The 14182-nt window shown below is 57.1% G+C and overlaps 2 protein-coding genes across 3 annotated transcripts in view; one reads left to right on the top strand and one right to left on the bottom strand.

Annotated features, from left to right (window-relative positions):
- The window catches only part of CSDC2 (cold shock domain containing C2), a 13530-nt gene extending 7869 nt beyond the window's left edge, over nucleotides 1-5661 (top strand). The window contains exons 2-4 of the mRNA XM_030855818.2: nucleotides 1626-1924; nucleotides 2959-3081; nucleotides 3668-5661. Of these exons, the coding sequence (XP_030711678.2) occupies nucleotides 1626-1924; nucleotides 2959-3081; nucleotides 3668-3830 (585 nt within the window). The 3' untranslated portion in view covers nucleotides 3831-5661. The remainder of the gene's footprint in view (nucleotides 1-1625; nucleotides 1925-2958; nucleotides 3082-3667) is intronic.
- PMM1 (phosphomannomutase 1) overlaps nucleotides 1-14182 on the bottom strand; it is a 17119-nt gene extending 2937 nt beyond the window's left edge. Inside the window, exons 1-8 of one of the 2 annotated variants that reach the window (XM_030855816.2) lie at nucleotides 14043-14182; nucleotides 11819-11936; nucleotides 10420-10496; nucleotides 10194-10285; nucleotides 9899-9998; nucleotides 7695-7770; nucleotides 6778-6893; nucleotides 5893-6417 (exon numbers count right to left, since the gene is read on the bottom strand). In XM_030855816.2, the coding sequence (XP_030711676.2) occupies nucleotides 6295-6417; nucleotides 6778-6893; nucleotides 7695-7770; nucleotides 9899-9998; nucleotides 10194-10285; nucleotides 10420-10496; nucleotides 11819-11936; nucleotides 14043-14129 (789 nt within the window). In that variant the 5' untranslated portion in view covers nucleotides 14130-14182 and the 3' untranslated portion in view covers nucleotides 5893-6294. Of the gene's footprint in view, nucleotides 1-5892; nucleotides 6418-6777; nucleotides 6894-7694; nucleotides 7771-9898; nucleotides 9999-10193; nucleotides 10286-10419; nucleotides 10497-11818; nucleotides 11937-14042 lie in introns of those variants that run through there. The other variant, XM_060305780.1, reaches the window with a different exon arrangement.

Here is a 14182-nt window from a genome sequence, read left to right as displayed (position 1 = left end):
AGCCTCACCATAGCCTGTGAGGGAGTGAGGCGGGGCTTATCAGCTCCATTATACAGATGAGGAAGCTGAGGCCAGTGGAAGTGCTACCCAAGTCCACGGCTAACACGCAGCGGAGCTGGAGCTCTCCTGGTCCAGGTGTCCTGCCTGGCCCCACTGTGGCAGGCTGCCCGCCCCAGGCTCAGTCAACAGCTAGCGTCTCTTTGAGCCCAAGACTTTCCAGCCCCTGGGGAGGGGGAGGGGGGGTGAGTGCATGGGTGGGGGAACTACATTCTCTTCCTCTGCAGAGAAAAATATAGGATGAATTTTTTTAAGGTCATCCAGGCACTGAGCTGTTGACAGGGGAATTTCTATTGATTAGCACTGATAGTAGCAATTTATTGGGTACCTACAAGATGCCAGATGCCGTCACACACACTAAATCATTGAATCCTCAGCAACCAGGGGAATTCCCTGGTAGTCCAGTGATTAGGACACGGGTTTTCACTGCCGTGGACCTGGGTTCAATCCCTGGTCCGGGAACTAAGATCCCACAAGCTGTGTGGTGTGACCAAAACCCAAAAACCTCAGCAGCCTTGCGTGGTAAGCATTCTCAACCTCATTTTAGAGAGGGGGAACCTGGGGCTAAGGAAGAATCTCCAACATTCCTAAGAGCTCACCATGCCCCGGCCCTGTTCTAAGCATGCAGAAAGTCATTTAATCCTCACAGCAACCTCTCTGTGAAATAAGAACCAACATTATCCCCATTTTACAGAGCAGGAAACCAAGTCAAAGGTTATGAGTGTTGACCAAGGCTGCACAGCTGGTAGGTAGAGGAGCCAGGATTCAAACCCAGACCTTTTGGGTCCACATTCACCCACATTCCCACCTGCCATGTTGGAACTGTTGGGTGGCTTGCTTGAGGTCACCAAGTTACAGGTGACAAAGCTGAGATTCAGACCCAGGTCTGTGGATTTGAAACTGCTAGTAGTTGTGCCACACTGTGTCCCGGATCATTGGCCACTTTACCCATCCCACCTCTTAGGGCCCCAAGTTAAAGAATTGAACTTCAAGCTGGAAGGACTTTTGGTTAGTCTCAGTCAGCTTGGATCACCATTAACAAAATACCCCAGACTGGGGGCTTGAACAAGACATTTACTTCTTACAGCTCTGGAGACTAGAAGCCCGAGATCAGTGTGCTAGCATGGTCTGGCTCTGTCTGGGGAGAGCTCTTGTCCTAACTTGTAGACCGCCCCCTTCTGGCTGTGTCCTCATAAGGCAGGGAGAAAGGAGGCAAGGTCTGGGTGGGGGGGTGTCTGTCCTTCTAAGGACACTAATCCCATCATGGGGGCCCCACCCTCCTGACCTCATCTAAACCTAGTTACCTCCCAAATGCCCCATCTCCAAATACTATCACATTGGAGGGGTTAGGATTTCAACATGTGAATTTTAGGGGAACACAATTCAGCCCACAGCAAGGTTGTATGACCATTTTGTCTTTCTGGGGAGGACACTGAGTCAGGCAGGGGCTGTGAGTGGCCTGAACTCACTCTGTCAGGAGTAGCAGGCAGGCCCAGCCCTCCAGACTTGTGTCCAGAAGCTGCCCACCCTGGACCACACTCACCTGTACCTCTCTCTCCCGCTTCCAGACGGAGCCTGTGGCTGGTGAGTCCGCCGAGCAGGGCCAGGCCGGGCCCTGCCCACAAGGACGCCCAAGCCCTTCACCGGCCCCTGCGCCTGGGAGCCCACCAGGCTCTCCCACTGGCTCCACCATGACTTCGGAGCCCACACCACCCCCGGTCGTGCCCCCGCTCCACTCCCCCAAGTCCCCTGTCTGGCCCACCTTCCCATTCCACCGGGAGGGCAGCAGGGTCTGGGAGCGAGGCTGTGTCTCATCTCGGGACCTGCCCAGTCCCCTGCCCACCAAACGGACCAGGACGTATTCAGCGTGAGTACCTGCCCCTCACCCAGGCTCTGGTGGTCCTTCCCCAGGACAGGGCTCCAGTCGGGGCTGCCCAGCTCCCAGCCTCCTCCATCCCCTGTTGTCCTCACCCGAGGACAGGGGAGCTGTGTAAGGACCTTCCAGTAACTGCTAGCGTTCATTCATTCCACAAAGCTGTACTGAGCTCCCGACCAGGGGATCCAGTGATGAATAAGGCAAAGTCTCAGCCTGCAAGGTGCTTACAATCCAGAGGGAATTTGTCCACCATTCACTACACCTGGCCGGGTTGGGCATCAGGGAAGATGTCCTAGCTGGGTTTGGAAGATTTATCAGGTGAAGAAGGAAGCTGGGTGCTCCCGGTGGATGAAACAGCCTGGGCAAATGCAGAGGCATGGGGTGGACCTTTGGAGAGAGGCGGGCAGGCTGGACAGAGACCAGCCCTGGGTCTTTGGGGTGGGTCACGGGGTGGAGTCAAATTGGGGAAGGGTTTTGTGGGAGCCACAGGGAGGCTGACTTGGTTTGGTCAAAGGAGGGGTTTTTGATGGCAAGCGCTGATTGTCCCATGTCCAACCCAAGACCAGGCACAGAGCAGATGCTTAATAAATGATGAATGAATGGATGAATGACAAATAAGTGAACAGGATGGATACTGCTGCTTCAGGAGATAGTGAGCTCCTCGTTCTGGGAGTTATTCAAGCCTAGGTTGTACATTCTTCACTTCGAAATCTTACAACAGGAATCCATGTAACCTCAGGAGGGGACGGTCTTGTACAGGGAGAGGGGCACTGGCTGGGAGTCAGGAGACCCACTTGCTGTGCACCCTCGGAGAGCCAGTTTCCCTCTCTGGGCCTCAGTCTCCTTATAGTCCAATGGGATGATGAGAGGACTGAACTAATCTCTATGGGTGGTTTCTGCCCTGGGGAGGGTTCTCCACAGCGCTAGCGCTGAGGCAGGCCCTGCAGATGGGCCCCGGGAGAGCTGTGGGGGTCCAGGGAGGGGGTCCCCAGCCCACAGTTCCAATACCCCTACCCTATCTTCAGGACAGCCCGTGCCTCGGCTGGCCCCGTGTTCAAGGGTGTCTGTAAGCAGTTCTCACGCTCACAGGGCCACGGCTTCATCACCCCGGAGAACGGGTCAGAGGACATCTTCGTGCATGTGTCTGAGTGAGTCTCTCCCCCTTCCCCGTTGTTGGCTGGGCCCCTGCTGCAGTATCCTAGCAGTGCCTCCAGAATGCTCCCTAGGCCTCTCCCCTCACTGGCTGAAGTCTGTTCCTGGCACATTTCTCCTCTCATAGGGCCTCCAGGGGCATGGGTGGAGGAGGGCTGGGGCCAGATGGAGAGGGGGCACTCAGACCCCAGAAGCCCTGGGAACCACTGCCTGAGTCCTGGGATCCTGTTCCCGCATCACGGGGACGGAGAGGGCTGGGCCCTTCAGCCTGGAGGGAAGCTAGGAGGTGGGAGGTGGTCTAGGCCTGGCCCCCAGCCCTAATGCCAGGTGTGACCTGTGGAGTCACTGAGCCCTAAGCCTTGGGAACCTCCCTGAGCCCTTTTGCGTCTCACTTTGTAGCATAGCGAGGGGCTGTTTATGATTCCCATTTTACAGATTAGAGAACTGAGGCTCCGAGAAGGGAGGCTGGCTCAGGCTCCCTGGCCTAACTAGGCCCAGGGCTAGGATGCCCTCAGGCCAGACCACAGGGGGCATCCAGGGAGGGGGCCTGCTCCTGGGCTGACACCCCCTCCCCCCCACCAGCATCGAGGGGGAGTACGTGCCAGTGGAAGGCGACGAGGTGACCTACAAGATGTGCCCTATCCCGCCCAAGAACCAGAAGTTCCAAGCCGTGGAGGTGGTGCTCACCCAGCTGGCTCCACACACTCCCCACGAGACGTGGTCCGGCCAGGTCGTGGGCTCCTAGGCTGCTGGCCCCTGTGCCAGCCGCCAGGCGTGGGGGGAGCCACACAGGGTAGATGGGCAGCAGCCAGCTCCACGCCCCACGGCACTGGCTGAGCCAGTCCCCCGGGCGGCCTCGGCGTGCACGTGTGTCTGTCTGTGCTTGTGGGCGTGAGTGTGTGCCTCCACCTACCCCGTGACTGTCGTGTGAGCTGGAGCGAGGGCAAGGCCACCAGACCTGCCTTCCCTGCTTTCCACTCTCTCTCCTTCCTCCCCTCCCTGCCACACACGCACAGGACCCTCTTGCCCTCCTAACACCCATGTGCGTGTCCACTGAGCCTCTGAGGGCCTGCGTCAGGCCTGGGCTGGGAGTCGGGGCAGCAGTGGGCCCTGCCCCCCCGCCCCGTACAAGCTTGCTCCCCTTGCCTCTGCTCCAGGCCTGGCCCCGGGGGCCAGACTCTGCTTGTGCTACTCACACACAGCCCCCTCCCCCCGGGCTGGGGTCTCCCACTGTGACCTGGACCCCTCCTCTCAGAAGCCAGGCCACTGAGTGCTTTGGGGGAGCCTCCCGGCCTCTTGCCGGGGAAGAGGGTGAAACCCGGGGCAGAAAGGCCACCCCCTCGCGACCCCCATGGCCAAGGTCCAGCCTTCCCTCCTTCCTGCTCGCTCTCAGCACACTTGAGGCAGGAAAGAGGGGCCTGGGGGCAGAAGGCAGTTCTGGGGGCTCCGGTTTTGCTGGCCAGCGCCTCCTCAGCCTGGCAGTGGCTTTGGCAACCCCAAACTGAGGCTGTGTCCACTTCCCTGGGCCTTGCTGAGCCTTGCTGCCTTGACTCCACCCCGGGGAGGCAAAGGTCTGCAGAGGGGTGGGAGCACGGCTCCCCCCGCTTGGAGGCAGCCATCCCCTTTGCCCTGACTCAGAAACCCCACTGATGCTCTGCCCGTGCCCAGCCATCATGGCCGCTGAGGACCCAGCGATGGAGGAACACACATGCCCTCAGGCGAGCCAGCCACAAGGACAGCTCTCAGCCTGGGAGACCACCAGCCCTGCAGCCCCCCTTGCTGGACCCTCTTCCCAAAGCCATGGGATAGTGGCTCCCACTGGCCACCAACAGGCCAGTGGCTGAGGTGTGGCCTGTCTTGTCCATCCCTTAAGGTGTGGGGTATCCCTCTTCCTTTTGGGCCAGGATGTGTTTGCGTGCATTCACTCCTGGGCAGGGGGTTGGCCTGGCCTGGGAGGTCAGGAAGGAGGGGGTCTACCTCCATCCCCCCACCTTCCCACCACACTCCCCTCCAGAGAACACATCACCTGATGGGGGAAGAAATGGGGTTCAAGGGAGGACCTGCCAGGGAGTGATCTTTATGAAACCCAGTCTGAGTGAAACAGATGCCAAGGATGTGGGGGTCAGTGACTGTCTAGGAGGATCCCCAGCCCTGTAGGTGCCCCAAGGCCCCAGGGGAGACACCAGCTGAGGTATGTGTATCTCACCCCTGTCCCCAGCACAGAGGCTGGAAGACCAGAGCTGCTAAGATGCACTGGCCAGCCCCCTAAAACTCAGAATGGTCCAGCCTGGCCCCCACGCTGAGCTGGGGCTACTCTAGCAAGGCCTGAGGCCTTTCCCCTGAGGAACAAGGCTCCCTGGATTCCTTGGCGGAAGGTTAACTCTTGGGAACCCCCAAGACACCCTCCCCACACACACACCAGGAGTAGGCCCCCGCTTTAGGCACCAACCAGGAAGCAGGCTGTGGTAACGTCAGCCCTGGGGCTGCCCCACAGCGTCCAGTCCGACCTCCTGAGACCCCCAGCCACCTGGACTCCCCCATCCTTCCTCACACTGGCAATAAACCCTCAACTGTGACTCAGCCTGACCCACAGCTGCCTTTCTGTCTGGGTCCCAGGGGAAGGGGCTGGGGGAGGACACCTCAAACAGCCCTTGTTTGGGGCTTCAATGGCCCACCCTCCTCGACTGCATCAGATTCCCTGTGTGACCTGGGGCAAGTCCCTGCCATCTGTGCCTGTTTTCGCATCTGCAAAGGCAGGGCTGTAACAGCGTCTGTGACTGGGGCCAAATAGCCATTCAGACTCCACACCGCGTTCCACGAAGTTTAGTATCTGTGAGATCAAGTTCTCACAAGTATGCACCTTCCCCACTGCTGTGCTCCCCATCTAGGGCAGGGAAGCAGTGCAGGCTCTATCTTGTACCGACACTCGCACACGCTTCCCGCGTAGACAGAAACCTGTTCTGTCCAGAAGTACGAGCAGCAGCTGCAGCCGGGGCCATCGGGCTGGAGGACGGGAGCCAGGCCCACCATGAGCTGACCAGCTGGGGGTGGCTGTCCACACAGACCCTGGGCCCACTTAGGCAGGTAACATGAGGCAGGTGTCCTGGGCCAGAGGAGGGGCCCTGGCGCCCCCGAACACCAGGGCCAGGGGCTCTCTTAGGGCCGGGCAGAGCTCTCTGGAAGTCCCAAGGGGCAGGTGTGGGCCCTGGTCACGCCTCGTGGGCTGTCTCTGGGAAAAAGATCTCACGGCATCGCTGCACCGTGTCCTGCGGGGACACCACACTGTGGCCAACAGTCCGGGGGTCTGTGTAGATCTCAAAGTCGTTCCCACCCTGCACACAGAGGAAGGGCAGTGAAGGCATATGTACGCATGTGGTGCCTGGAGGAGGTTCCCAGGTTTGGAGCCCAACATCCACTCTGCCATGGGATCCCCTCCCCACACCGGCTCCTACACAGCTGCCCCTCCTCCTGCTGCCTTAGAACCGCCAGGAGGCCCTGACTTGCTGTGTGACATGGGGCAAGTGTCCAGCCAGCTCTGGGCCCCAGCCTTCCAATCTGTGTGATGGGGCTGGTGAGCACTGGCTGTTCTCTGGGAGTTTCCCAGGAGGTCTGTTCTGTCACCCCATGTCCTGGCCCCGATCTGAAGGTGACTTGGGGTGGGGGGACCTGGGCTGAGCCTGAGCCACACTTACGGGGCTGGTCTCGTTCCCAAAGAAGTGGATGGTGTCGAAGCAGTCCTGGTCCAGGCTGTCCAGGCAGTAGCGCTTGTCCCAGCCCTCAGGGAAGACGTCAAAACTGATCATGCCTCCTGTGGGGGTGGGAGTGAGGGTGGCAGATGAGGCCGGCAGAGGGGCGGCTCACGGGGACCTCGGGCAAGGCCCTTCGTGCATTCATTCATTCATTCAACAACCCGAGTGCCTACTGAGCACCAGGCACAGGGCATGGACAGACTCAGGATCCTCACGGGAGTTACGATCCAGGTGGGAGAAACGGGTGGTAAGTGACCAGACCACCTTTCAGATCGTGTAAGTCAATGAAGGGGGCAGGGTGCGGGGGAGGGAAGCTCCCCAGACGGTGCGATCAGGGGAGAGCTGTCCAAGAAGGTGACATTGAGCTGAGACCTGCGCCAGAGTGGCAGTTGCCAGGGAATGATACAATCCCCAAGGCAGGAAAGGGCGTGGAGTGTCCCAGTGACACAGAAAGCTGGGAAAGGGCAGCAGCACAGGCATGCGGGCCCTGGGGTGCAGGGAGGGAGCCTGGGTTTCATGAGGAGTGAGAAGGAGCCTCTGAAGGGCTATAAGCAGGGGTATGACAGGGTCTGTTTTTCTCTGGCCACTGTAGGGGATAGACTGTAGTGGGAGGTGGTGGTGGGAGACGCTTTGGTTTTTGACCTGAGCAACTGGGTGGGAGGTGTGGGTTGCCTGGGTTTAGGTGGGGAAGCCTCGGGGGCTGGAGTGCCTGCCTGTTTTGGCTCAGCTTGCCCTTGCTGTGCTCGGAGGGCTGGGAGGGGTTTCTAAAGATGCTGGGGGGTGCAGCCTGGCCTTGGGAGTGAGGCCCTGGGGTGGGCTCATGTACCAGACCTTTCAGGCCCTCCAAGGGGTTGACGTACCTCGGGAGAACCTCAGTCCTTTGCCGGCAAACTCTGTTTTCAGGGCTTCCACAAACTTCTCCCGGATCTTCTCCTTCTGCAGAAGGGGAGAGAGCAGACTGAGGTTCAGAGGGCTGCTGTGGGCCAGGCCCTGGGCTGGGTACACAGTGCATGTGAGCTCACTGAGTCTTCCAGGTGGATGTCATGCCCCACCCCCCCACTTTACAGATGAGGAAACTGAGGCTCAGAGGGGGCTATGCCTTGTTCAAGGTCACCCAGCCTCAGTGGCAGAGCCAGGGCCTGAATCCCAAAGGCCTGTAACTGAACTCAGCCCCAGATCCTGCCAGTGGGGTACGGGCGGGGTATCCTGAAGGAGGCCTTGGAGCAGAGGCTCGAGGAGGAAGGCTGAAGGGATGGGACAATCTGAGTCCCAAGTCACAGTGTCCACCTCAGGGCAGGACTCAGCCCTGTCAGCTCTGCCCAGTCCGCAGGGCTGAAGGAGAGTAAAGCATTTATATTAGATCTGCCCTGGTGAAGGGTACACAGGAGATCAGAAGGTTCATCTCCCTCTCCAATATCAGAAGAGGGCAAAACAAGACCCAAAAGACAAGAGAAGACCCTGGGGGCTGCGGCAAGAGTCAGCGTGTCCTGTCTCATTACAGCTCATGAGATGGGAACTGTGATTATCCCCACTTTACGGATGAGAAAACAGAGGCACATAGTAGTGAAGCCACTTTTCCAGGTAACTGGGCAAGTAGGAGGTGGAACTGGGATTAGACACCCAGGTGGCCTGAGAAAGGGCCACCTCTCAATATGTACGTGGGAGGAGGTTCTCGGCCAATGGCCAACCTTAACCACTCTACAAGAAAAGTCTCCATGTCTGCGGGCATTGCCTACCTGAAGCCTTGGGGCACAGGGTGAGAATGGGGATGAGCTAGGACATCATTGCAAGTCCCACCCAGCCTCAGGGAAACATCAGAGGGCAGCAGGCGGAGGCCCAAGTTCAAATCTTTGGGCTGCAACTAAGTGACCTTGGGCAAGCCATTTCCTCTCTCTGAGCCTCAGTTTCCTCATTCATAACATGGGTATAATATCATCTATTTCATTCATTCAAAAAGTATTTCTCAAGCACTTCTGTCAGGCATGTGCTGGGCCCGGTGGATCCAGCAGTGAACAGCCACAGAAACCCCAGCCCTTAAGGAGCTTACAGCTTCAGCTGGGGAGACAGACAATAACCAAGATTTAAAAATAGGTGATACAGTGGATTAGAGGGTGATGGCTGTTTGGGAAGAAATAAAATAGAGGAGAAGATCAGCAGGTACAAGGGGTTGCAATGTTTCGTGTAATGCTCGGGGAAGGTGACACTGAGAAGGTGACACTTGAGCGGATGTGAAGGAGGTGAGAAGGCACAGCCCTGAAGTAGGAAACTGTCTGCTATCTCTAGAATCAGCAAGGAGGACATGGCCGGAGCAGAGAGAGCAGGGGGAGAGCAGAAGGGCAGGTCAGCGGGAAGGACAGAGATGGGCGGGCGTGAAGAGGCTTGGTGGACTGGCTCCATCCCTGAAAGGGAGCGGGTACATGGTGGGGATGATGAGCAAAATGCAAGTCAAACTTCAGTGAGGGTAGCACATCCAAAGGCGACAAGGACCTTGGTGTGTTCCAAGAACAGAGGCACAGGGAGAAGGCTGAAGAGGGAGCCGTGAGTCAGGCAGACCCCTCGGGGCTCAGGACACCACAGGAGGCAGCTGGGACATTGTCCTGTTGGAAAGCTGACCCATGGAAGAACTGTAAGCAGGGAGTGGATGGGGGCAGACAGATGTGCTTCAAAAGCTTCTCAATGGCACTGCTGGAGAACTGACTGGCAGGGCTTTAGGGCAGGGGGTGGAGGCACACACATAAGCGAAAGGATCTGAGACCAACTCTGGAGGCTGAAACCCTAGACGTTACTTCTGGACTTGATGGGGGTGGGCAGGTGGAAATGATGCCCTAGGTGTTGCTCAGGTAAGTAGGTGGCTGGTGGTGCTGGTCACCAAGGGAGGGAAGCCAGCAGTACTGGAAAGACGCAGAAGTGCCTACAACCATGGCGCATGGTAGGTATCCAAAAGGGTACTGGTTGAATCAGAACACCCACCCACCCCCAATCCTTTTCAATGGTGAGAAAATAAAGGCTCAGAGAGGCTGAGTGACTGAGGTCCTATAGCCTAAGGTTGCACAGTTGGTGGCACCTTGTCCAGTTCGGAGAACTCGATTCGCTCCTCCAGGGTGCAGCTCCGGCCAATGGGCGAGATGTTCAGCATGCCGTTCCGGAACTCGATGAAGGTTCCACTGGTGGGGAGGGGGCAGGTGGGAGGGCGGAGAGCCAGAGAGAAGGAGAAGGGCCCTGAATTCAAATCCAGCCCCACCTGGATATCAGGGGGGACAAGAAGCCACCCACAGGCAAGTCAGGGCCCATCTGAGAGACCTGCCCCTTTCCTCGCTCAGGCCCAGGAGGGGCAGGACACAGGCTGGGTGGGACCTCACCGCTTCTTGGGCAGTCTGAGCAGGGCCATGTAGCGGAGGCAGAAGTTGATCAAGTCCTGCAGGAGTTCCTCCCCCAGGTGGTTCTGGATTGTCTGGGCAAGGGACACAGGGCTCTGAGTGTGGTGGGCACAGCACTGTTCCCCCCCCCCACCCAGGACAGAAGCCACCAAGGGAATGTTCCACTGTGGAAAGGGGTCCTAAGGCCCCAGGGAAGGGGGGCACTGACCTGCTTGGAGAGCAGTCGTCCATGCTTATACTGCACCGTCCCGTTCTCAGCAAACACATAATCAAACTTCTCAATGACTTCAGGGCCATGTAGAGGCCAGGGGGGAAAGAAAGAGTGTGAGACCGGGTACCCAGAGCCAAGCAGAGAGATGAAACCCACACCCCTTGGTCTGGCATCCAAAGCACACTTGTTCTATCCAGAAGCTGCTTTTCCAGCCTCCTCGCCTCCTGCAGCTTGGTTTTTCCCGAACAAGCACACAAGCCAGTGAGCTTCGCTCTGGGCCTTGGCTCATGCAGCTCCTTCTGCCTGGGATGCCCTCCCCCTTCACTTCTTCTCCAAGATCCAGCTCCCTCCTCTGGAAGCCCTCCAGGACTTCCGGGCAGAGGACATCATTTCCGCTCTGTGCTCTCACAGCCCCTCTGTATGGAGACTTCCCTTTCATTTTACAACTTCCATCACTGTGCTATCAAGGCTGGCTGCAAGGGGAGTTTTCGGCTCTGACTGCCACAAGAAGTGGCTGGAGCACAGCCAGGAGGCTGCTGCAGGGTCAGGTGGGAGGTGACCACCTGGACTATGGTGGGGCGATGGAGATGGAGACACGGACACAGGGAGACATTTTGGACTTGCTGATGGAATAAACGAGGAGGAGGGGAAAAGGGAAAAGTCAAGGAAGTCTCTGGTTTGAGGAACTGGAGGCATTTGCCTCAACTAAGCTGAAACCGGGAACCCAGCTGAGAAAAGGGGCTCTGGGTCCACACAACTTCCTGGGTGACTTCAGAATCCTCCTCTGTTAAATGGGGTATTCATACCCACTCTAAAGCACGGTTGTGAGGATTAAATGAAAAGAAGTTAATACAAGGTCATTTTCAACAAATGGTAGCCGTTACTGATTAGGCCCATTTTATTTATTTATTTATTTTTGGCTGCGTTGGGTCTCGCAGGCTCTAGAGCGCAGGCTCAGTAGTTGTGGCACACGGGCTTAGGTGCTCTGTGGCATGTGGGATCTTCCCAGACCAAGGCTCGAACCTGTGTCCCCTGCTTTGGCAGGCGGATTCTTAACCACTGCGCCACCAGGGAAGCCCCATAGGCCCATTTTAAAGATGAGGAAATCAAGACTCAGCAGGGAGAACTGAGAACGTAAACTATGCAAGGTCAGGATTCTGTCTGCTTTGTTCCCTGCTGTTTCTCCAAAGCCCAGCACAGTGCCGGGCACATAGTAGGTGCTCACCAAATGTTTGTTGAATCACTGAAGGAAACACCTGGCTGTTCACTCTGCTTCCTTTGCCCCACAGAAGCAGGACTGGGTCTTTGAAGGCACATTGCTCCAGGGATCTCACAAACTCCCCACTTCCTCCATCCCCACCCCGAATGTGGAACTGGCTCTAGTTGCTCCTCTTACCTTCATCCCCCTCTCCCAGCTGCTCAGCAATCTTAGAGTAGTCAGAGCCGCCCACCACACCGATCTGCACCCTTCTTCGCAGCTTCTGCAGGAAGGCAGCCACCTCAGGGTCGATTTTCTGCAGGGGGGCAGGGAAGCACAGCATTCTGTCAGCACATCTGGGACCTCCAGTTAGATGTTACTCAGTGCTCAGAATCCTGGGAGCCCATGTTCCACCCAGATCTGAGGCAGGTCAAGGTTTAGAACCCACATCTCCAAATTAGATGCACCTGGGTTCAAACTCTGGCTCAAGTCCCTCAATACCAGAATGACCTGAGCAAATGGCTTTGCCTTTCTTTGCCTTAGTTGTCCCATCTATAAAATGGGAATCATAATAACAACCATGTGGAGTAGCAACCACGTCACTGTTAAGGATTAAATGAGATAGTGCTTGGAAATGAATAAACAATTAACTAGTGACTAATCACTTGAAAAGATTCCCCACCAAGGAAATGTAAACTAATGAGTTATAATCCATGTTTTCAAACATTCAGCTATTCAAAGCTGACAACATCTAGGGTGGACATAGGGGAAACAGGCACTCTCATATGTTGCTGGTGAGAGTATAAATTGGAACAGTCACTTTGGAGGTTAATTTAGCAAAACCTATTAAAACTTTAAATGCAAATACCCTGTCACACAGAATTGCCCGGGTGTATATGGATATTCATTGGGAGGGTTTATAACAGTGAAAAACTGCAAATAAGCTAGTCAGTCGGAGCATGGCACACACCTGCTTTGAAATTCTATACTGTGGCTACACAGAATAAAGCAGGGCTGTGCTTCCAACATGAGAGAGCCCCAAGACATGCTGTTAACTGTCAAAAGCAAGTTGCAGAAAGGCACACACGGTATGATGCCACTTACTAAAAACAAATCACACAAAAAAACTTAGAACTTTGGGGATGGGGCTGGGCCTGGGATCCTGACTAGTCAGAGGGGACTTTACCCTCCTCTGTTATGTTTCCATTCTTTACAAGAGAATGTCTTTGTAAATACGTGTACAATTAAAAATTAACTTTTAAAAAGTGCTAAGGACAGATCCAGGTGGGTGAACAGCATTGACACTCTGTCATTGTTTAGGCTATTAGGTTAGGGGAGCTAAGGGTCAGAGGGAGGTGTAGGGGCTGTTCCTAGACTCTGCTATCCTCCCTCCACTGTCGTCTTCCTCCCAGCCCTGAGGACCCTGGGAGCTGCTGGAAGGCCAGGTGGCCTGACTGCTGCCTGTGCCCCCAGGGCCCTCACATAGGGGAGGGGAGGCCAAGACCTGGGTTCCTATCAGCCCCTGCCCTGCAACCTAGACCTGCTGGCTCCCTGCTCTAGGAGATCCCTCAGTAGGTCCTGGTGGACCGAGACTGGAGGGCAAGAAAGAGGCCTGCTTATCCATGCACCCAGCTGGTGAGGGTGGGTCTGGGGGTTCATCCTGAGATCCAAAGGGAGAAAAACAATGTGTGGAGCAGAGGTTGGAGCATCAACAACCCAGTGAGATGTTTTTAGAAGGAAAACTGCACTCCCACTCACCCTGTACCACAATATCCCCATGGGACCAGACTAGCCACCGCCCCCATCTCCAGGTGGAAGGAGCCCCAAAACAGCCTAAATGGTACAGAAGCCCGCCATCCTTCCCTCGGTGAGGAGGGGGATGGGGATGGAAGGGAGGGAAAGTAGGGGAGGGGTTTGAGAAACTAAACGCAGGCCCAGTCTTGCAAAGGTCAGGTGGGATGGCTCCGAGACCCCCTTGTCCCCCACCGATGGGGACCTAACGCTTGGGTGCGCTGAGCCTTGTATGGAACCCTAGGTTCAGACTCCAGCTTCGCGATACCGGTGCGTCCTAGGGCTGAAATGGGGTGGGAGCCACGGCTGGGGAGGCGGGGGCGCCCCGGAGCCAGGCCTGGTAGGGTGGGGAGGAGACTAGGCCCCTGCTCGCAGCTTCCTCCCTCCAGAATCCGACCCACCCCTCTCGCTCCCGGGCAGAACGTGGGCGCGGACGCTAGCGGGCTCTGACGTGGGGAACCGGGTTCCCATCACTCCCAGCAGAAGGCCCGGGGGTGTCAGGGGTCGGGTGTTGCCGCATCCCACACACGGTCCCGGGGGGTCTGGGGTCATGCCGCTGCAGGCCACACATTCGGCCTCCGGGTGTGCGCGTGACACTCCCGACGGGAGCTTCTGAACTTCGGGGCCCTACCTGGCGAGCCGGCGTGAGGGTGCCGTCCACGTCAAACAGGCAGAGGACGCGCTCCTTCCTGCGGGCGCCCTCAGCGGTGACCGCCATGGGTGCAGCTCCCGACGCCCAGCTGAGTCGAAGGAGGCGGCGGCTTTGCGAAG

The sequence above is a fragment of the Globicephala melas genome, chromosome 10 (genome assembly GCF_963455315.2).
Source record: "Globicephala melas chromosome 10, mGloMel1.2, whole genome shotgun sequence".
NCBI classification, from domain to species: Eukaryota; Metazoa; Chordata; class Mammalia; order Artiodactyla; family Delphinidae; genus Globicephala; species Globicephala melas.
The sequence above is the reverse complement of the archived record's forward strand: the minus strand, read 5'-3'. Positions and strand labels throughout refer to the sequence as shown.